General features: G+C 48.4%; 2 protein-coding genes across 3 annotated transcripts in view; one reads left to right on the top strand and one right to left on the bottom strand.

Moving 5' to 3' along the window:
- The first annotated feature begins 11,428 nt into the window (after positions 1 to 11,428).
- Positions 11,429 to 16,127, top strand: PCBD1 (pterin-4 alpha-carbinolamine dehydratase 1). Its single transcript, XM_047072889.1, has 4 exons — positions 11,429 to 11,483; positions 14,249 to 14,380; positions 14,903 to 14,983; positions 15,597 to 16,127. The coding sequence occupies exons 1-4, from the start codon at positions 11,481 to 11,483 to the stop codon at positions 15,693 to 15,695; spliced, it is 315 nt and encodes a 104-aa protein (XP_046928845.1). The 5' UTR covers positions 11,429 to 11,480; the 3' UTR covers positions 15,696 to 16,127.
- A 2,623-nt stretch (positions 16,128 to 18,750) lies between these two features.
- The window catches only part of SGPL1 (sphingosine-1-phosphate lyase 1), a 59,239-nt gene continuing 56,541 nt past the window's right edge, over positions 18,751 to 21,448 (bottom strand). For both annotated transcript variants that reach the window (XM_047072887.1, XM_047072888.1), the window contains exon 15: positions 18,751 to 21,361. In XM_047072887.1, the coding sequence (XP_046928843.1) occupies positions 21,221 to 21,361 (141 nt within the window). In that variant the 3' untranslated portion in view covers positions 18,751 to 21,220. The remainder of the gene's footprint in view (positions 21,362 to 21,448) is intronic.

Raw genomic sequence — 21,448 nt, 5'->3', positions numbered from 1 at the left:
ACTGGCAAGCACGTATGTGTGAAGTCAGTTTATGCCTCGAAATTCTCAACAAAATAATCCCTTCTTTCTTCTAGCGTAGTTATCGAAATGAATCTTCCTAGGCTCTCTTTACAAAAGGCTAATGAAAAACTACCATCATAGGAAGAGGTGATCAAAACGTAGATGAAATCGTAGGAAATAAATACTATTATAGGTGGCATGTCAGGCCCCCAATTAAAATATTATATTATTTCTCTGAACTCTGTGATGTTTGTAGCAGTTCGTTTAAATTTGCAATTTGTTGCAACTGCCTTTCTCCTTCTGAGTAAATATTCAGGTTTGAGTTTAAATTTGAGGGAGGAGCCTTTTTCTGTACTTTGTGTTCTTTTTCTTAAAGAAAAGAGGGCCGCCCCGGCGGTGCCTGGGTGGCTCAGTGGGTTAATCCACTGACCCTTGATTTGGGCTCATATCATGATCTCGCGGTTCATGGGATCAAGCCCCACATCGGGCTCTGTGCTGACAGCATGCGGAGCCTGCCTAGGATTCTTTCTCTCCCTCTCTCTCTCTCTCTCTCTGCCCCTCCCCTGCTGTGTGCGGGCTTGTGCATGTGCGCGTGCTCTCTCAAAATAAACCTTAAAAAAAAAATACATTAGGCTTATACAAAAATTCTGGATCTGTACCTGCTCCTTGGAAGAGGTCATTATTAAGTCATTTAATGGAGGGTGACATTTTAGGGGTAGAATGGGATAATCAGAAGAAGATGGCCCAAACAAATCCAGACATTATGAACCTCTAGACTCACCTAGGGGCCTCAGAAGTTTCCCTTGGGCAGAACGTGCCCCTGGGGCTATGCACATGCCTGACGCCCAGTCCCATGCTGTGTGGCCTAAAGGACAGCCTCTCTTTCCACCGGGGTCGGCATCCAACTTCTCCAGGGGCTCCGTCATAGGGGTCCTTCATGTAACTCATCAGATATTTCCAGCATCCTTTCCCAGGCACGTGGTAGAATTGCACTTCCCCACTCCCTCTGAATCTGGGCACAGCCCTGTGAGCTAAAACTTAAGATACAACCCTAATCCAGACGCCTCAGTGGCTCAGTCGGTTAAGCCTCTGACTTCCGCCCGGGTCATGATCTCGCGGTTCACGAGTTCGAGCCCCACATCGGGCTCTGTGCTCACAGCTCGGAGCCTGGAGCCTGCCTCGGATTCGGTGTCTCCCTCTCTCTCTGCCCCTCCCCCACCTCAAAAATAAATAAACATTTAAAAAAAATTCTTTGAAAAAAGATCCAATGTTAATCTACCACATCCCCATCCCAGCTTTGTAGTGATTGTGGAAACACCGAAGACATGGAATGTCCATTGGCCTAGGTCCCTGTGCAACAACAGTGGGTAGAATTCACCTGTCAACCTGCATTGGATATGTTGTGAGAGAAAGAAACTCTCGTTATGTTGAGCCACTGAGGTTTGGGGGGTTACTTGTTTCTGCAGCATAACCCCATGCTGACAGACAGAGGCATTAAATGGAGGGACTGAGGCCGCTTAGCCCGATGTGAGGCCCCCAGACCCCTGGTTAGTTCATCTGTTCATACTCCACCACAGAGAACATGGCTCATGAATCAAAGCTTGCCCCACTGGGGAGAAAGGGGTGACAGGGAAATGACCCTTCCTATAGGAAGATGGTAAGTCCTTTTCACTTTCACCAGAATATGGTTCTGCTTCAAACTTGCCCTCTTAACACCAGGGTTGTGGGATCGAGCCCCGCGTCGGTCTCCACACTGAGCGTGGAGCCTGCTTGAGATTCTGTCTCCCTCTGCCCCTCTCCACTGCTCATGCTCACTTGCTCTCTCTCTCTCTCTCTCTCTTTCTCTCTCTCTAAAAATGGTGGTGGTGGGGGAGGGACAGAGAAGGGGCACGTGGTAGTCAGTGGGCCTTAGCAATTCTGAAATCCATCACGGTATGATCATAGATCACATGATCCTGGATCCAGTCCTGCCCCTGGGAGTAAATCTTCATATCTATTGGCTTAGAACACTGAGTTCTTCTCTCTGAAATGAGGCTTTTTCTTCTTGATAAGAAATGCTCCTGTTTGAAGTGAAATAGCTTTTTCTGTCTGAATCCTACTCCTAGAAGGTAGGAAGTACAGTAGACTCTTTTCCTTGTGAATTGTCTCTATCTTTTCATTCCAAGTTGGTAGTGCTATTACCAATACAATTCTTTTAAAAAAAAAATTTGAGGTTCCTATGAATCTTATGGAGGTTTATTCTATTAGACAAAAATTCCAGCCACAAATGTCCTCAAGAGAGGCCCCTCTCTGCCTTGGCTGTGAGTCAGGGAACTGCAGAATAATGTCCTTAAGATTGTTAACAGCTCTCCTGCTTGGTAAAGTTGTTCTAAGAGCCACATCCTAAAGATTTTTCTAGAAGACCTGTTGTCTACCTGAAAGTATCTATGAGACGCAGCCCAAATCTAAGGTCATAACAGAGAGTCTTACAATGACAGCCCTGACTTGATCTTTACTGTGAAGGCATTTCTTACTTTGAGAACCTTCTGCTAACTGGAAAGACTGTCCTGACTCCTCTCTGTTCCATCTAAATTCTGCTCAAAAAAACAAACAGCTCAGTATGCCTGGCTGGCTCAGTTGGTAGAGCACATGACTCTTGATCTCAGGGTCGTGAGTTCAAGCCCCACACTGGGTGGAGAGATTTCTTAAAACCAACCATCCAACCAACCCAACAGCTCACTGCCAGCTCACCATTCCCTCTTTTCTCAATGTCATCATAGACAGCTAGGAGCTAAGCACAAGGTCATTAGGTAGCCCCTTCTCTCTTGCAGGTGACTTGAAGAGACAATCTTCCTAATTGTTCTTGAGTCCTCTTTTTTTTTCCAATAAGAATCTCATCACTGTCTTTTAAACGTTTTTTATTGACGTATAATATACATCTAAAACAGTTCGTAATTCATAGATGTACAGCTTGAGGACTTTTCACCGACATACCCACAAAGCCAACACGCAGGCTAAGAGACAAAGCATTACCAGAAGCCCACTCGCCATCTTTCTGAACCTAACTATCCAATGGTTATGACTGTCCTGAGACTTCATACCCTAAATTTGTTTTTTAATTCAAGGTTACTGAGTTATAATTTACATTTTCATACTTTTTGGCGAAGGCATCCAGTCATTTGACACATCACAATCAGAATTCAAAATATTTTAATTGCCACCCCCAAAATTCCCTTGCACCCCTCTGGAGCCGGGTCCTTCCCCTCCAGCCTCTTGTAGTCAATCACTAATCTTTGTGTAGAATAATGTATTTTTCAGAATATTATATAAATAATAATACAGTACAATTGACATTTGGGCTGCTGTCACTTACCATAATGGATTTGGGATTCAGCCATTACATTGAATGAGCCCACAGCCCATTTTTTTACATTGCTGAGTAGTATTCCAATGTATGAATGCATATGTGTTTATTCACTCATCTGTTGATAGACATTTGGATTACTTCCAGATATAGCTGCTATACACACTTGCACATAGGTTTTTGCATGGACCTATTTTCATTTCTCTTGGAGTGTGATTGCCGATCTATAAGGCAAGTGTATGTGTAACTTCATAAAAAGTTGCCAAATTGCTTTCCAAAGTGGCTGAATTATTTTGGATTTCCACCGGCAATGTGTGAGAGCTCCAGCGGGCCCACATCCTCATCAACAGGTAGCTGACGTCTAAAAGTGTTGGTATAGGATCCGGGCTCGGAACAGTTTCCTGCACCAAACCTGAGGGGCAGAGGGATTTTTTTTCTCCTACTGGAAATAAAGCCACGGTGGGTCTTTGGGCTCTGGAAGTGAGAGTGTGTGGGTCCTCTCCGAGTGACTGAGGCTTTTGCTCCTTTGCGACCAGGGTCTGGAGGAGGGCGGGGTTTGGCACTTTCCCCACAGTAGCAGCCAATCCCCTCCGGTCCCTGCCCCGCTGAGGGGTCTCCCTCCCATCTTTCACCTCTGCACCTGCTGGAGTTCGGAAGGCAAACTGTCCCTGAGTCTGTGGCCCCAGCTCTTCTGGGCTGCTATTCCAGCATGCGCCCTGGCTCCCAACTACTTGTTAAGGTTTTAGCTGATTTCTTCTTGCTCGCTGTTAGGGAAGCTGTGTGTGTCCCCCCTCCCTCCCCGGGTGCCAGAGCCGGTCTGCATTCCTCCCTTGGACTTCAGGCTCCTCGCCCTGAGAGCTCAGCTTCATGGCCAACAGAAGAAAAGTGATGAGTTTGTAGTATATCCAGCCTTCCCCATGTTAGTGTGGGAGCAACACTCTTTATAGCTTTCTACCTCCTGAGTGCGAGGGCACCTTCCTTACTGTCTTTGCAGCCTTCCTTCTGCCTTCTCCCCACCCACCATTCCCAGGCAGCTTGTTTTTAGCACTCCACTTCCAGGTACTAAGTTTTGTTCGGGAATCTATGTGTCCTGTTCCCTGTATTGCTGGATGGCAAGCCACCCCCAAATCTGGTGGCTTAAAATGAAAACGTACTACTAGTTTTCATAATTCCATGGGTTGACTGGTCTCTGCTGGGCAGTGTTCTCACTTGGGGTCTCACCTGGGACTGCAGGCAGATGTCTGCTGGGGCTGAAGTCATCTGAAGGTCTGGACGGCCACGGAGCCCCAGTCCCACACTGGCAGATGATGAGCAGAAGCCACGAGGCATGAACACGGACAGTCAAGGTCCATTGGATGTGGTCTTTGGAGACTAGCTAACATCCTGCCTAACACTGCATATAAAAGGGGACCTTTTACATTTAGGTCTTACATTTATCTAACCATAGAGTTAACAAAAGAAAAGGAAGAATATTGTCATGGCAGGGAAATTATCAGATAAATCTTCAAAGGCACAAAGTTATAAGGCAGAGAAAAAAAAAGGGACAAGCCTAGTACACCAAAACACAAAATTTCTCCCAACAAAGGACACCACGGAAGAAGTTAGTATGCCGATGGCCAAACGGGAGGACATATTTGCAATATCGAAAGTGGACAAAGCGATTAGTGTCTAGATATAAACTCTTGCAAATCAACTAAAAAAAAAAAAAAGAGAGAGAACACTGTAAACTCTTTTAAAAATGGGAAGACTTGGGGCGCCTGGGTGGCTCAGTCGGTTAAGCGGCCGACTTCGGCTCAGGTCATGATCTCACGGTCTGTGAGTTCGAGCCCCGCGTCGGGCTCTGTGCTGACTGCTCGGAGCCTGGAGCCTGTTTCAAATTCTGTGTCTCCCTCTCTCTCTGACCCTCCCCCGTTCATGCTCTGTCTCTCTGTCTCAAAAATAAATAAACATTAAAAAAAATTTAAAAATAAATAAATAAATAAATAAATAAAAATGGGAAGACTATTAAAAGGTAATTTACGGAAGGGGGGGGGGCCTGGCTGGCTCAGTCTGTGGAGCATGCGACTCTTGATCTCCGGGTTGTGAGTTCGAGATCCACGTTGGTGCAGAGATTACTTAAAGATAAAAAAAAATCTTTAAAATAAAAAAAAAAAAGGTAATTGACAAGCCATAAGCCCCAAGTGCTAACAAACATATGAAGAGGGGCTCAGAATCCTTAGTAATCAGAAAAACACAAAGTAAAGCAGTGAGCTATCAGCTTATACTGATTCACTTGGCAGAAATTAAAAAGCTGGAGAGTGTCCAGTGTAGACTTAGGTGTGATAGGAACCCTCACACGATGCGTGTGACATAAGGACCAGCATGGCCATTGTCCAGAGCATCGGAAGCTATTTTGCGATACATACCCATGAGGGAATTGCTGGATTTATAGGCTACATATTTATATATTTGTATTTATATATGTATATATATTTACATATTTATATATTGACATTGATATTTAAATTGCCTAACTCCCCAGAAGCCGGGGAGCCATAGGGTTGGAAGAGGTGCCGACTGCGACATCATTCTTTGTTGTTTTGCTATGTGTGTGTTGCACACTCACATGCCGGGGGTGGGGGGAATGGTAGTGGTGGTGGTGGGAGCAGGGAGCCGGAAGCTACCTGTGTGTCCCTCCCTGGAAGAAGGATAACTTGGGACACTCAGCAGCAGTTAGAAGCTACAGACCAAGTACACAGATAGCAGACATGGGTGGAAGAAACCGAATGAGATATGGCACAGCGATCCATTTACAAAAATTAAAAATACCTACAGTTGGGGGCGCCTGGGTGGCTCAGTCGGTTGAGCGCCCGACTGTGGCTCAGGTCACGATCTCACTGTTCGTGGGTTCAAGCCCCGCGTTGGGCTCTGTGCTGACAGCTCAGAGCCTGGAGACGGCTGCGGATTCTGTGTCTCCCTCTCTCTGTTCCTCTCCCACACATACTCAGTGTCTCTGTCTCTCAAAAACGAATAAATGTTAAAAAAAATAATTTTTTTAAAAGATGGACAAACAGATCAATGGAACAGGATAGAGTCCACACGTATAGGTCAGTTATAAGTAAACCACACATATACCTTCAACTGAGTTTTCACAAAGGTATAAAAGCAATTCCGTGGAGAAAGGAAGAATTGAATATTCATATGCAAAAAGTGAATTCGGATTTATAACTCAAAGCACAGGAAAAATCAACTCGAAATGGATCATAGACCTAAATGCAAAACCAAAAACTATAAAACATGGGAGAAAACATCACAAAAAGGAAACATACCAGAAAAATCTTTGTGACATTGGGTTAGGTAAAGATTTCTTAGTTGCAGCACCAAAAAAACTAATCCATAAAAGAAACATTTGATAAATTGGAATTCATCATAATTAAGAGCATTTTCTCTTTGAAAGACAGTGTGGAGCGCAAATTAAAAACTGGCATATCCACAAAACATTCAATATGATTCATCACATCAACAGAAAGGACAAAAACCAGACGATCCTTTCAGTAGATGCAGAGAAAGCATTTGAGAAAATATAGCATCTTTCTTGATAAAAACCCTCAAGAAAGTAGGGATAGAAAGATCATACCTCAAGATCTTAAAAGTCATATATGAAAGACCCAATGTTAATGTCATCCTCAAAAGGGAAAAACCTGAGAGCCTTCCCCCTAAGGTCAGGAACACGACAGGGATGTCCACTCTAGTCACTGTTATTCAACGTAGTATTGGAAGTCCTAGCCTCAGCAATCAGACAACACAAAGGAATAAAAGGCATCCAAATCGACCAGAAGGAAGTCAGACTTTCACTCTTCACAGATGACATGATACTCTATATGGAAAACCCAAAAAATTCCGCCAAAAAACTGCTAGAACTGATCCATGATTTCAGCTAAGTCGCAGGATATAGACTCAATGCACAGAAATTGGTTGCATTCCTATACACCAATAATGAAGCAACAGAAAGAGAAATCAAGGAATCTATCCCATTTACAACTGCACCAAAACCTATCAAATACCTAGGAATAAATCTAACCAACGAGGTGAAAAAATCTATACACTGAAAACTATAGAAAGCTTACGAAACAATGGAAAAACATTCCATGCTCCTGGATAGGAAGAAGAAATATTGTTAAAATATCAATACTACCGGGGCGCCTGGGTGGCTCAGTCGGTTAAGCGGCCGACTTCGGCCCAGGTCACGATCTCGCGGTCTGTGAGTTCGAGCCCTGCGTCGGGCTCTGGGCTGATGGCTCAGAGCCTGGATGCCTGCTTCCGATCCTGTGTCTCCCTCTCTCTCTGCCCCTCCCCCGTTCATGCTCTGTCTCTCTCTGTCTCAAAAATAAATAAAAGTTAAAAAAAATTAAAAAAAAATATCAATACTACCCAAAGCAATCTACATATTCAATGCAATACCTATCACAATAACACCAGCATTCTTCACATAACTAGAACAATCCTAAAATTTGTATGGGACCAGAAAAGATCCTGAATAGCCAAAGCAACCTTGAAAAAGAAAACCAAAGCTGGAAGCATCACAATCCCAGACTTCAAGCTGTATTACAAAGCTGTATTCATCAAGACAGTACGGTACTGGCACAAAAACAGCCGCTCAGATCAATGGAACAGAATAGAGAACCCAGAAATGGACTCACAAACGTATGGCCAACTAGTCTTTGACAAAGCAGGAAAGAATATTCAGTGGAATAAAGACAGTCTCTTCAGCAAACGGTACTGGGAAAACTGGACAGCGACATGCAGAAGAATGAACCTGGACCACTTTCTTACACCATACACAAAAATAAACTCAAAATGGATGAAAGACCTCAATGGAAGACAGGAAGCCATCAAAATCCTCGAGGAGAAAACAGGCAAAAACCTCTTTGACCTTGGCTGCAGCAACTTCTTACTCAACACGTCTCTGGAGGCAAGGGAAACAAAAGCAAAAATGAACTATTGGGACCTCAACAAGATAAAAAGCTTCTGCACAGCGAAGGAAACAATCAACAAAACTAAAAGGCAACCTACAGAATGGGAGAAGATATTTGCAAATGACATATCAGATAAAGTGCTAGTATCCAAAATCTATAAAGAACTTCTCAAACTCAACACCCAAAAACCAAATAATACAGTGAAGAAATGGGCAAAAGACATGAATAGACACTTCTCCAAAGAAGACATCCAGATGGCCAACTGACACATGAAAAAATGCTCAACGTCACTCATCATCATGGAAACACAAATCAAAACTACAATGAGATACAACCTCACACCTGTCAGAATGGCTAACATGAACAACTCAGGCAACAACAGATGTTGGCAAGGATGCAGAGAAAGAGGATCTCTTCTGCACTGCTGATGGGAATGCAAACTGTTGCAGCCACTCTGGAAAACAGTACGGAGGTTCCTCAAAAAATTAAAAATAGAACTACCCTACGACCTGGCAATTGCCCTACTAGCTATTTACCCAAGAGATACAGGCATGCTGTTTCGAAGGGGCACATGCACCCCAATGTTTATAGCAGCACTATCAACAATAGCTAAAGTATGGAAAGAGCCCAAATGTCCATTGACAGATGAATGGATAAAGAAGATGTGGTATATATATATATATATATATATATATATATATATACACAATGGAGTATTACTCGGCAATTAAAAAGAATGAAATCTTGCCATTTGCAATTATGTGGATGGAACTGGAGGGTATTATGCTAAGTGAAATTAGAGAAAGACAAATATCATATGACTTCACTCATAGGAGGACTTTAAGATACAAAACAGATGAACATAAGGGAAGGGAAGCAAAAAGAATACAAAAACAGGGAGGGGGACAAAACATAAGAAACTCTTAAATATGGAAAACAAACAGAGGGTTACTGGAGGGGTTGTGGGAGGGGGGATGGGCTAAATGGGTAAGGGGCATTGAGGAATCTACTCCTGAAATCATTGGTGCACTATATGCTAACAGGGATGTAAATTTAAAAATAAACAATTTTTTTTAAAAATATGGTTAGTATATTAGACTGAGCATTTAAAATAATTGAATACGCACTATGTTCCCTTAGAAAAAAATTAAAAAGAAAGCACAAAAGTAGGTAGATTAAAATAGTTGTCGTTAGTTCTGGGAATTGGCATATGAACATATACTTGTATTAGTACAAGTTTAGTACATGTTTACATAACATGTTTGTATTATATATATAATAAAAACATATATAACATTTTTAAAAAATGGCAAGCCAGATCTCTGATAAAGTGTTCATATCCAGAATAAAGAACCCTCAAAACCCAGTAAGAAAACAAACAACTCAAAAACAAACAAACAAACAAATAAACAAAAAGGGCAAGAAATTTGAACAGGCAATTCAGCAGATTTACCAATGGCAAATAAACACATGAAAAGGTGTTCAATATCTTTAGCCATTACAGAAACTCAAAGGAAAACCACAATGAGATACCATTACACACCAATTAGAATGACTAAAATTTAAAACACTGACCACTGGGGCTCCTGCGTGGCTCAGTCAGTTAGGTGCCTGACTCTTGATCTCGACTCGGGTCAGGATCTTGTAGTCCTGAGGTCGAGCCTCGGGATAGGCTCCACGCTGAGCTTGGGGCCTGCCTGGGATTCTCTCTCTCTCTCTTTCTCTGCCCCTCTCCCACTCATGAGTGTGCAAATGCTCTCTCTCCCTCTGTCTCTCTGTAAAAATGAATAAACTTAAAAAAAAAATTGACCATAATAAGCATTGGTGCATCTGCGAGGGTTTGTGAGCAAACAGCTAAGAAAGAATTCTTGAGACATCTTTGGTGCAAAAAGGTGATTTTATTACAGCACAGGGACAGGACCAACAGGACCCGGGGGGCAGAAAGAGCTGCACTGGGGTTGTGAGGAGTGACTGCTTATATACTCTTAGGTTAGTGGGGGTAGGGATAGTGTAAGTCTCTAAGGAATTTGGAAGCAAGGCTTTCAGGACCTTGAGGGGCTGGCTGCTATTAAGATAAGGTTACTTTTAGTCTTTAATAAAACAACATCAATGCAGTAAGGCAGCCATGAGTGCCTTGAGCAACATCACACTCTGCATGTTTCAGGTGTCTATCCGTGGGCTGCAAGCTGTACGCAGACATAATTTAAGCTGCATTTCTCTTGCCTTTGTTTTCCTCATCATAGGGAAACTAGAACTCTGAGACACTGCTGGTGGGACCTAAAACAGTACAACCGCTTTGGAAAGCAGTCTGGCAGTTTCCTAACAAGCTTATGAACACGTCTGCCATATGACCTAGTCATTCCACTCCTGGACATTTACTCAAGAAAAATGAAACCATGCATGTATACAGACTTGGATGGAAATGTTCACAGCAGCTTTATTCGTTATAGTGAAAAACTGCCCACAACCCAAATCCCATCAACAAGAGAACGGATGAACAAATTGTGGTATATCCATACGATATCATACGATAAAATAAATTTTACTTGGCCATAGAAAGGAAGAAACTATTGATACACGCAACCACATGGGTGAACCTCAAAGTAATTATGCTGAGAGATAAGAAGCCAGACACAAGTGTATGTACTGTATGATTTCCATCCACATAAAATTCTAGGAAATGCAACCTAACATATTGTGACCAGAAGCAGATCAATGGCTGAGAAAGGGGGAAACTTGTAGGCATGATGTATATATGTTCATGAACTTGGTTGCAGCGATGCTTGCACGAGAGCACACATACCTCAAAACGCAGCAAACTGTACCCTTTGGTTACGTGCAGTTTCTTGTAGGTCAATACCTCAATCAGTTGTCTTTAAAAAAAGGAAAGGTAATCTCGCGCCCAGAGTGACAGGGCTGGTTAAGTGGCACAGAGCGATCCAAACGCAGAAGTCCGCGCCTAGAGCCCCACGTTCTCAGTCCCTGAGCTCCCGGTGACTAGAGCCCTGAAGAAAGTGCTGGAACGGGGCAGAGGCCCAGCGCGGACCTCGGCCGAGTTAACGATTACCGGTGGGCGGGCCCTCGCGGTCCCGCCCCGCCCGCTGCCCCGAGCGCCCGGCGCCGCCCTGTCGCCCCGCCGCCACCTGCCGCTCGGCCGCGTCCGCACCTGCGTCGCGCCCGCCATGGTGAGGGGGTCGCGCGCCCGCCGCCCGTGGGGGCCGGGGCGCGCGGGAGGGCGGAGGAGAGGAAAGGGTCCGACCGCGGGGGCGTGGCGGGGGGCGACGAGGGTGGAGTACGGTGCCTGCGAGCTCTGCGCCCGCTGGCCGCGCGCGGGCTCGGAGAGCCGGGGTGTCCGCCCCGCGGCCGCCCGCACCCCTTGTAGTGTCCCAGGGTGAGCCGAGACCGGGAGAGGGGCGGTGGCGGGTCCGTGTGACAGCGAGGCGGGAGCCCAGGCCTGGTCCTGCTCCCAGGCCCGTATAACCCGGCCCCCTCGCTGCCGCGGGCGGGGCTTGGGCGGTGGTTCCAGGGCGGTCAGTGGGGAGTGGGGAGAGGCATCTAGTGAGCCCGCAGACCTCTTCCCCCTCGGTCGCCAGTCCTCTTCCGTATTGAGGGAAGGGGGGCGTCTGAGTGTCTGAGTGTGAGAAGGAGGGAGGCTGGTTCTGTGTTCTGCGCGCCTGTTTACCGCCTTTCTCTCGTGCACTTTTGGCACAGGGTCCGGCCAAGCCCTCTGTGCACCCTGTGCTGCCCCCTGGCCTCAGAGCCAGCCCCTGGTGCCTAGCTCCAGGACTGTGCTCAGCAATAGGGACCTGATTGCTCAGGATCAGCCCTCCTCCAGGCTGGGTTTCCCCCCAGGAGGGCCCTGGCCCTGTGCTCAGCTCTGCGTCAACACCTCCACCCTTGGGCAGGTGAAGGTGGGCCCTGGCAGGGGAGGAGAGCCTAGCCTGGGGAAGCTTTACTAAACAGCCCCTTTGTGGTCCCAAAGCCTCCGGAGCAGGGGGGACTGTGGTAACAGCTGAGAGGGCATTTGGAAAGCTGTGGCTTGGAGGGAGGGGCGGTGGGGAGTGAGGCTGATTGTGTGGTGCACTGAGGCCCCAAAGATGCAGGGCAGGGTGGGTAATCAGTAACCCGACAGCACACTCCCCCACAAGGCAGAGGCCAGGCCTGACCTGTGATTTACCGAGCAAACACTGCCCCTTCCCCCCACCCGATCCCAGATCTGGGAGGAGCTTGTCATTTCAGCCCCAGGCTGTGACACTTGGGGGTCCCCAGAAGACTCTCGAGGAAGGGGTGCCTCCCAGGGGACAAGGGTACCCATCCACTTATTTCTGGGCCAAAGAACTAAGCAGTGGGTTCTGATGCCAGGGCTGACATCAGTTAAGCCAGTTGCCTGGATACGTGGACCAGGCTTATCAGCCACTGAGAAAGGGCCAGCTCTGGGAAGGGAGCAGGGGTGGGGCGCTGGATGCAGATCTCTCAGAGCTGAGGAAAGGAGCCTGACGAAGCCAGGTCAGTCCAGAGAAAACAAGTGTTTTCAGGAGGCAGAGACAGATGGACCTCGAGGAGGCTGCAATCCTTTTCCGGATCTCCCCCCACACCGGAGAGGCCCATCAGGCCTGCCAGCCCCAGGAGCCTCCTTTTATAAATGCAGGTGCCGTGCCCTTGGTAACAGTGGAGTCTACTAAAAGTGTCCCACTGGCTCCTCTTGCTGATCTGACAGTGGAAGTTCTTGGCCCCTTCTGCCCTTGAAGCCAAGGGAGGTGAGGGCCACAGGGTCGCCTGGCTGGAGGATGGCAGGACTGGGGCTTGAACCGGCCCTGCCAACTCGGCCCACGCCTACCGGCTGCCCGCTGCCTCAGGAAAGCTAAACTAACCTCCCTCACGTTCTCTCCCCTGATCTCATTGATTCACTTCTCCTTTAGCACTCTGTATTCTGTCCTGGGGGAGTGCTTTTCAGAAGTCTCGATTCTGGGATCCCTGGTGCCAGGCCTGGATCCTCCTAGGGAGTGGAACTGACCTTGGCTTCCTTCTGTCTCTGAGGGTTCCACCCATGGCTGTGCCAGTTTGGGCTGCCTTGAGGGCACTTTGCACAATAGGTAAATAGGATGAGGCCCAAGGTTTGCCAGTTGCCCTTGGCCAAGTTACTTCCACTTTGGGACTGAGCTCTGTTGGCTCGGGCTCCCCAAGCTGACAGAATAGAAAAGGTGGGAGTCTGAAACCCCTAGGCCCGGCAGCCGGTACTCAGAGGCTACATGGGACCATGATGAATACCCACTGGGAGGTAGGGCCAGTGGATGTCAACTGTGCTATGGCTAAGAGTCATCTGGAAGGTGTTTTAGGTGCTGGCTCCTCTGCCCAGCCCCAGGAGGCAGACTCAGAACCCCTTTGAGAACAATGCCTGTGTTCTCTTGGACTGAGGGGAAAGTAGGGGGAGGAGCACAGTGGTCATTTTGCCTTTCTAGGCCTCAGTTTCCTTGAGTAACAACAGCACTGGCATAGGGTGAACTGGATGAAGCCCAGAACAGAAGCAGTTTGGAAAATCCTGGGTACTCTTTTTCTGAAAGGTCATGTACATTCGAATCTGGGCTTGATCTGTCTCATTAACTTAAGAGACCTATTTGGTGTGTGTGCGGGGGGGGGGGGGGGGGGGGGAGGGGGAGGGGGGAATCTGTCAGGCTTTGGGATGGGGTGAGGGGGACTATTGCTCAACCCCAGGGACTTGCATCACACCTCAGGATTTTCTGTTCTTAGAGACAAGTGTCCAAATCTAAGAAACAATCAGTGCCTGAGCCAGGGCCCCACCTCCAGGGCAGGGCGCCACCCTCAACACCTCCCTGTCAATTGCTTTAGAACAGCCCTCCCAGGCTGGCTACATTTATTTCCCCAGGGATGGGGCACTCTCCTGGATCGCAAAAAGAAATGCCCTTGGGCCTCTGTTGATTTTCTCTCCTAGGCTGGCAAAGCACACAGGCTAAGTGCCGAGGAGAGGGACCAGCTGCTGCCAAACCTGAGGGCCGTGGGGTGGAATGAGCTGGAAGGCCGTGATGCCATCTTCAAGCAGTTCCATTTCAAAGACTTCAATCGGGTATGGCACCGGGTGGGACAGAGCGTCTGAGACTGGGGCGATGGGGTCCCATTCCAGGACTTGTTCTCTCCCTTAAAGCCCTCCTACCCGAGACCCTCAGACACTACCCTGGTCCGGATGACTTGGGAGTGTCATCCTTGGGGACTGGAGAGGGGGGGAGATGGGTCTTGGGCCCTCCACACCTGGAACTTTTAGAAACAATCCTTAGAGGAAACGGGTCAAGTAGGAAACAAGACATCTCAGTAGATAACCAAAAGACTGGCCAGGACTCAACATCTCTGTGGTGTTTCCACCTAGTTAGGTAGGGGCCCTAGGAACCAGACTTTCTTCCCACTTCGGAAGGACCGCCTCAAACTCCGGCGCAGAACCAGCCGCAGGGTGCCAGGGGGGTGACTAAAGCTGGACGGGTCTCCTTGTGGGGAGCGGGTCCATCCTGCACCTAGGTCTCACGCCAGCTCGAAAAGGGGCCTAGCAGCCCTCTGTCTCTCAGAGCACTAACTCGGGTCTCACTTCACTACATAGGCTTTTGGCTTCATGACGAGGGTGGCCCTACAGGCGGAGAAACTGGACCACCACCCCGAATGGTTTAACGTGTACAACAAGGTGAGCGATGCCTGCCTGCTGGGTCCAGCCCAGCCTGTTCTGAAGGCCCTTCCCTGGGCTTCCCTAGGGGCCTCACCACCCAGGGGCTGCCTGTCCACTCCTCCTGGTCCTTTCAGCTCGTTCCTGGAATGAACGTGAACACCCCTGCAAAACAGTCAGTCTCACTACAAATTAAAGAAGGTGCCAATTAAAACACTCGTGAGAGAACTTGCGGTTGAGGTAGAGAGTAAGGAGACATTAAGGCGGCAAAACCCACAAAAGGCAAGACTGTGGGAATCGGGCGTATTCATTGCTAATAGCTCCAAATGACTTAAATCCTCCTGGAGGTGTGGAGGAATGAAAAAGTAATAACTTGAGCTAATACCCACGCACAGCAAACAGATCGGCCTGCCTGCCAAACAAACGCTGTCATTCAATGCCCTCCTTGTGCGAGTGGCGGGTTTACACTGTTGCTAGAGACTCTCAGGCAGGCAAGGCAGCCCCCAGGAGAGATTGCAGTGCCTGGCCGCTGTTCTGGAATCCTTGGTGTGGCTGAGCCCCGTAGCCGTGACCCTCTCCTGCTCTTGGCGAAGGCAGCGGATGAGCTGGGCCCTAATCGCTGGTTTTGTTTCAGGTCCACATCACCCTGAGCACCCATGAGTGTGCAGGCCTTTCAGAACGGGACATAAACCTGGCCAGCTTCATCGAACAAGTAGCAGTGTCCATGACATAGGCCCTGCCCTTCCTCGTGGAAGTCTTTGGGGGAAGTGGAGGGACTGATTTGGGAATCCAGGGAGGGAGCTGGGGAGCCCTGAGATGTTCTACAGCCAGAATTGCCAAGTGGACTCCGCTGCCTCCGTTTAGGGGAGAGTCCTTGCTGTGGTAAGAGGAGGTGCCAGCCTCACTGCCGACCACTCTTTGTCCCCAGCGCTCTGGCACACGTGTGCTAATCGAGTACGATCTTCCCCTTCTGTAGGACTTCCCAACAACAGTAATGGTCTTCTTGCCAGGCTGCGTCTTGCTCCTTTTCTGATTCATTTCCCAAGAAGCTGTGTCTAAGATGCACAGTCTTAACTCAGAAGCCAGGACCCTAAAGTCAACCCCATCGTATGTGACAGAAACACGTGTGCTTTTATGCCTCAAATAAAACTACTGTTTCACTCGGCCTCAGCTCTGGAACATGGTTTTCCACAGGTCAGTCCAAACTGGAGTCAAGAGGCATTTAGAGCACTTACTCAATGAAGGCACCGGAGGAAAAGTAGGACCAAGCCACCCTGTCTGCATGGAGTTCACGGTCATGTAGGGGAATTAAGCAGGAAGCAGTTAACTATCACTAGGCAGGATGAATGAAGTCAGTGCTACAGGCGAGGATAAGAAATGAGCTAAGGAAACATGAGGCGATTGACAAGGGTGACTCTGGAGGCTTCATTTAAATTATGCTTCGAAGACCTGAATGGAATTCTTGAGGCAGAGATGGCTGAGGGGGCACCATGAATAAAAGTAAAGGTGTGTAGGACACTGTGTTTATCCGTGGTGGGACCTGTGACTAGGAAGGCAGTCTGCGTGGGGCGCCTGGGTGGCTCAGTTGGTTAAGTGTCCAACTCTTGATCCTGGCTCAGGTCATGCTCTCACCATTTGTGGGATCAAGCCCCATGTCGGGCTCTGTGCTGACTTGAGGCTGCTTGGGATTCTCTCTCTCTGCCCCTCCCCCACTCACACTTGCACTAAAATTTAAAAAAAAAAAAAGGCAGTCTTAGGCTGTATGATCTGTCTGGTCTACATCCCATGGGAAGATTTGTTTTTAATGTTTTTAATGTTTATTTTTGAGAGCAAGCATGAGTGGGGCGGTGGGGGAGAGGGAGGGAGAGAGAGAGGGAGAGAGAGAGAGAGAGAGAGAGAGAAACAGAATCTGAAGCAGGTTCCAGGCTCTGAGCTGTCAGCACAGAGCCCGACACGGGGCTCAAACTCACGAACCGCTAGATCATGACTTGAGCCAGAGTCGGACGCTTAATGAAGCCACCCTGGTGCCCCATCCCATGGGGAGATTTCTAATCCTCAAGAATTACTTGCTTTTACTACATAAGGGAGAGGACAAAAATCCTAGCTTAAGGAGGTGATGGGCTATTTTACCACCTGAGCAGCTAAGGAGCCAATTCCTACAGACCAGTCCTCCAACCTAGAGACTCTAGGGTAGAATATTCCCATAATGTGCTGTGTCTGGGAGAAGTGGGAGCCACAGAGCACAGTAATCTCTCTCCCCAGCGCATGCCACATGGATGTCCTTTTGCGGATGCCATTATGCAAGATTTGGGGAAGCCCTTCTCCCTCACCTATGACCCCCTAGCCTGAAGGTGCCGGCATACTAAGCTGACTTGCAAATGCCACAGTCCCTTGGAACAGGGTGTCACAACCCAGTTACCCTGGATGAGTTGGTCCTGCAACAAGGGCCAGAAAAGAAAGGTTGGTGGCTGAGAAATCAGCATACTGTTGGTAAGAGGTACTAGCAGGATCTAAAGATAACAATACCTAGGTCAACAACAAGTTCTTAGCAAAGCTTAATATCAAAACCAATGAGATTCAGATGCTCTCCCGTCTGCCCCACTTCTGACTTAACTTTTCCTAAGTGGGCTCTGATCTGATGACTGCGGATTAGGGGACAGAAGCCACCAGACATGGAAGTATGGAGCACACGTTACGTCACCTTCCTGCCTCTGCTTACTCAGGGGTCAGGGGTTGAAAACACCATCCTGGAGGACACTACAGTCATATGAAGGACTTTTCTGTGGGACAAAGACCTATAAGCAATACTTTTTCCGAAATAAATGTTTGTTCTAAAATTCATGCAAATAACTGAAGTTATATGGGAAGATGTTAAGGAGAAATTATGAAAAAGCAAGGCCAAGAAAAAGGCAATTAAGACTCACAACTCAAGAAAGGTTTCAAACAGCTGACTCTTGCTTACCCAGGCTGTAGCTGGTGGCTATCAAATCCGGCCTCCATCATCACTTCTGTCACTGCCAGGTCTAGTGAAAAGTGGCTCATTGCTACCAAGAACCCACAGGGAAGGCAAAAGGGTTCAGAGTAAGTAGCAGGAGTAAGCATTCAAACAGCAACTCTTGGATGGGCCAGGTCCCCTAACCAAGCATATCCTGGCCTCTTATTCTCTAGGGTTTACCCAGAGCAACTAGGTGCTCAGGAAACCAAGTCATTTAGCAGAAAACTGTAGCAAAGACAACATTCCTTGGCTTGATTCTGACAAAGTCCAAATGGAATTGAGAAACTGGGTTACCTGAAGGACAGCCTCCAAGACCCGAATAACCCTTTGGAAAGACTGCTCACTTCTTATTCGTAACGGAACAAGGTGTCCAGTGGTTACATGTGCAGAGCTATTCTGAGGGGTTCCACCAACTCCCAAATCAAATGCGGGCCTCGAAGCCAGTGCCCAGCTGGCTGGGGCCCACCTCAGAGGGCTCAATCCATCATTAAGGTATCAGCAGAAGTAATGATGAAGATGACAGAAAACACAAGGCAGGGCCCAGGTCCTGGAGCTAAAGACCTAAGTTCTAGAACTCCTTAAAACCGGTATGACCACCACTCTTGGAGAAGCCACCGGCAAAGGTGCTCTCGCCCAGGGCTACGGCCCTGAGTATCAGCGGCCACACACAACCGTTTCACCACAAGGGGGCGATGTCCCACCAGCAGCCCGTTCTAGAACTGCCCCAGCCCGACCCCCTCCCCCTGGATCAACCACCTGCATCCAAATCATTGAATACAACCATCCACATTAGTTAAGATTTGGGACATTTAATTAATTGCTTTTTAAGATATTATTGCTGCAGTTAGGAAGGGAGCATTGAGATGGGAAGAAGGAGGTTAATACAGAAAAGATTTAGAAGAGGCAAGTACCATTTTCCAAGTATAAAACTGGTAATATTAAAAGTTACACGGCAGTATATTCACGCGAGTACTTAATGTAGAAACAAGACAGTACGGTTTCTGCAGAGGCCAATGTGACATCTGCTAGCAACATGACATCGTGAAGACTTCTGCCCACCTCTGCCAGACTAGGTGTTACTATGTGCACAGATACACAGAGAATGGAAAGCCCACAAGTGTTGAGTCAAACTAAGGCTCATGATCATAAAGTGGCTACAGTAGGTCCCTTTAAAAAATGCCACTGCCCCCAGGGCAGCAGTGCTGTCACGGAAGAGGGGGGCCTGCAGACACTGGAAGCAACAGCTTGCTCTGTAGGGCATGTGCTTCTCCAGTTTAGCAGCTAACAGACCACAGTGGTGCCTGCTGGGTGGTTTGTCCAGCGCCACGAATGCACCGGAGACCCAAGAGACAGTTCACACAGAGCTCCTCTCTTGGGGGGGTGCCCACCAGTTCGGTAACTGGAGGGAACGTGACCCCCGGGTCCAAAGGATCCTAGCCTCTCCCTCTAACACACACACACACACACACACACACACACACACACACACACATGCCCCAACCTCTCCTGGAACCCACAATGGACAGGAGGAACACATACCACACCAGCCCTGCAGTGACACAGCCAGCTAATCACAGTTATTGTGGAGGAAGTACAGTGCTAAAGGCCTGGGGGCGGGGGAAGTCTGGTCGTCTTGGCTCTCCTGGCCAGTATTCCCAGTGAGGGAGGCCAGAGGATACCAGCCTCAAGAGGCTGAATGGTTCAGGAGTCCCTGAGAAGGGTAATGGAACAGAGGAGATTTTCTCCTGACTCATCCTAAAGTACTCCCCTACCCAAACAAAAATCTCAAAGACTGCTGCACCTCCCCCAGGGCCTGGGTCAGGAATAGCCCACCACTGCTCACTGTGAAGAAAAAGGCACACAATATGTCGTCTTCATAGGAAGACAGTGGCTCCACCTAGATCAGGGCCCCATGCAAGGGAGAAGGGGGTAGGAAGTGGGTGCAGGGTTTGGTCCTGTCCCTGCACCACCCTGAGCAACTAGTCTTAGGAAGGAATCCCAGGCCCTAGGCCGCAACTGACGGTTGCCGTCATGCTTTCCTATCCTAACAAGTTTGTCTCATTCTAGCCAGGGCTGAGAAGTGTCCAGTACCTGAGGCTAAACTGCCATAGTACCTTTGCGAGATGAATATAGGGAAAGAGGCAGGACGAACACACTAATGGGGAGAAAAATTTTCCTTGCCGTGGGGGCTCTCTCTCACACCCTACTGGCACCCACCTAGGGTAAGTCAAGGCAACTCGTGAAGGTGCTCTGAGCTGTTCCTTCAAGTGAACATACTCCTACATGATGGCTTACAACGGTGGGGGGTGGGGAGGGGAGGACCACCAACTCTGGCGACAGAGATGTGACTCTGGGCACTCATCCTGCTCTGACAGTCAGAGACGCAGGGAAAGGGCCCTGGTTTCCGATCATCACCAGCCTGGGAGAGGGAGGGTACAGGTGTGCTCCGAACACTGCCAATTCAGACAGGCAGCACGAGGGCCGGAAAGTCCTGGGTTCTCTAGAAACCACATTCTCTTCTTAATCCAGGGGAACAATAGCAAACCAATGAGAGCATGACTTCAAACACGTATCTCCAAAGACGGCAGCAACCAAGTATCAGACCAGGGACTGGAGCACGAAAGAGGGCCGTTCCAGAGCCTGCCTTGATAGACTGAGCAGATCTGCTTGGCCACTCCAATCCTGCAAACCAGGAACAGCGGCCTGTCCAGCTGTGTCCTGGAAAAATAAAGTGAGGTGTGCTAAAAGCGACTCTAAGAGGGACGACTCACCTACTCAAAGAGGAGGGCCGAGAAGGCCGCGTGCTTAGAGTACACCTAACACCACCCGGGGAGACGCGTGTCACACGGACGCTTCCGAGCTGCCTCGCCCATCTGCCTGAGAGAACAAAGAAAACCCTCTCGTATCGCATAAACCATACCCCAGCCTCCCTAAGGAATCAGGACAGGTCGGAGCTGTCACACAATGATGAAGTGAAGTGGAAAGCTAGAAGGTTAGAGAAGGAAATGGCTAAAACGATTCCTAGGGTAACATTTGAGAGCAAGGGCAAAATAATTAGGTAATGGACTCCTTTGGGATCTCCACATTCAAAACCACAAAAGGATGATAGGAGGAACAAGAATCCTGAGGATCAAGCCGTCTCGTGGTCCATCTCGTCGTGATCTACGGAGCAAGACCAGATGTTCGAACTGTGCGCGGCCTGTTCCACACCCCCAGAACCTTCTGAAGGCCAGGAGCCCCTCAGGGCAACGAAGGGTCCAGACTCAGCGGGGTTTCGAAGAACCGTTCATCTGGCTGCTCGGAGTTACAGCGTCAGTGCTGAAAAGGCTGTCCAAGAAGACTGAGGTCAATTCTGCCACCAGGTTCCTGTCGACGGTCGTCTGGGCCATGCCGTAGATCGCACCCTACAAATCCAGTCAGAGATCATTACTGGCAATGAGGGGGACAGGGATGGAGATGAAGCTGTGGCTCTGATCTCCCCCTCCTCCCAT

The sequence above is a fragment of the Lynx rufus genome, unplaced genomic scaffold, assembly GCF_022079265.1.
Source record: "Lynx rufus isolate CCGP_SWC_20201006 ecotype Redwood Valley unplaced genomic scaffold, mLynRuf1.p SCAF_11, whole genome shotgun sequence".
NCBI lineage: Eukaryota > Metazoa > Chordata > Mammalia > Carnivora > Felidae > Lynx > Lynx rufus.
The sequence above is the reverse complement of the archived record's forward strand: the minus strand, read 5'-3'. Positions and strand labels throughout refer to the sequence as shown.

Bases quoted from the DNA above. Each gene is read 5' to 3' on its own strand.
- PCBD1 (XM_047072889.1), top strand. The intron at 14,381-14,902 runs GTATGGCACCGG...TTCACTACATAG, and splicing joins ATTTCAAAGACTTCAATCGG to GCTTTTGGCTTCATGACGAG. The intron at 14,984-15,596 runs GTGAGCGATGCC...GTTTTGTTTCAG, and splicing joins GGTTTAACGTGTACAACAAG to GTCCACATCACCCTGAGCAC.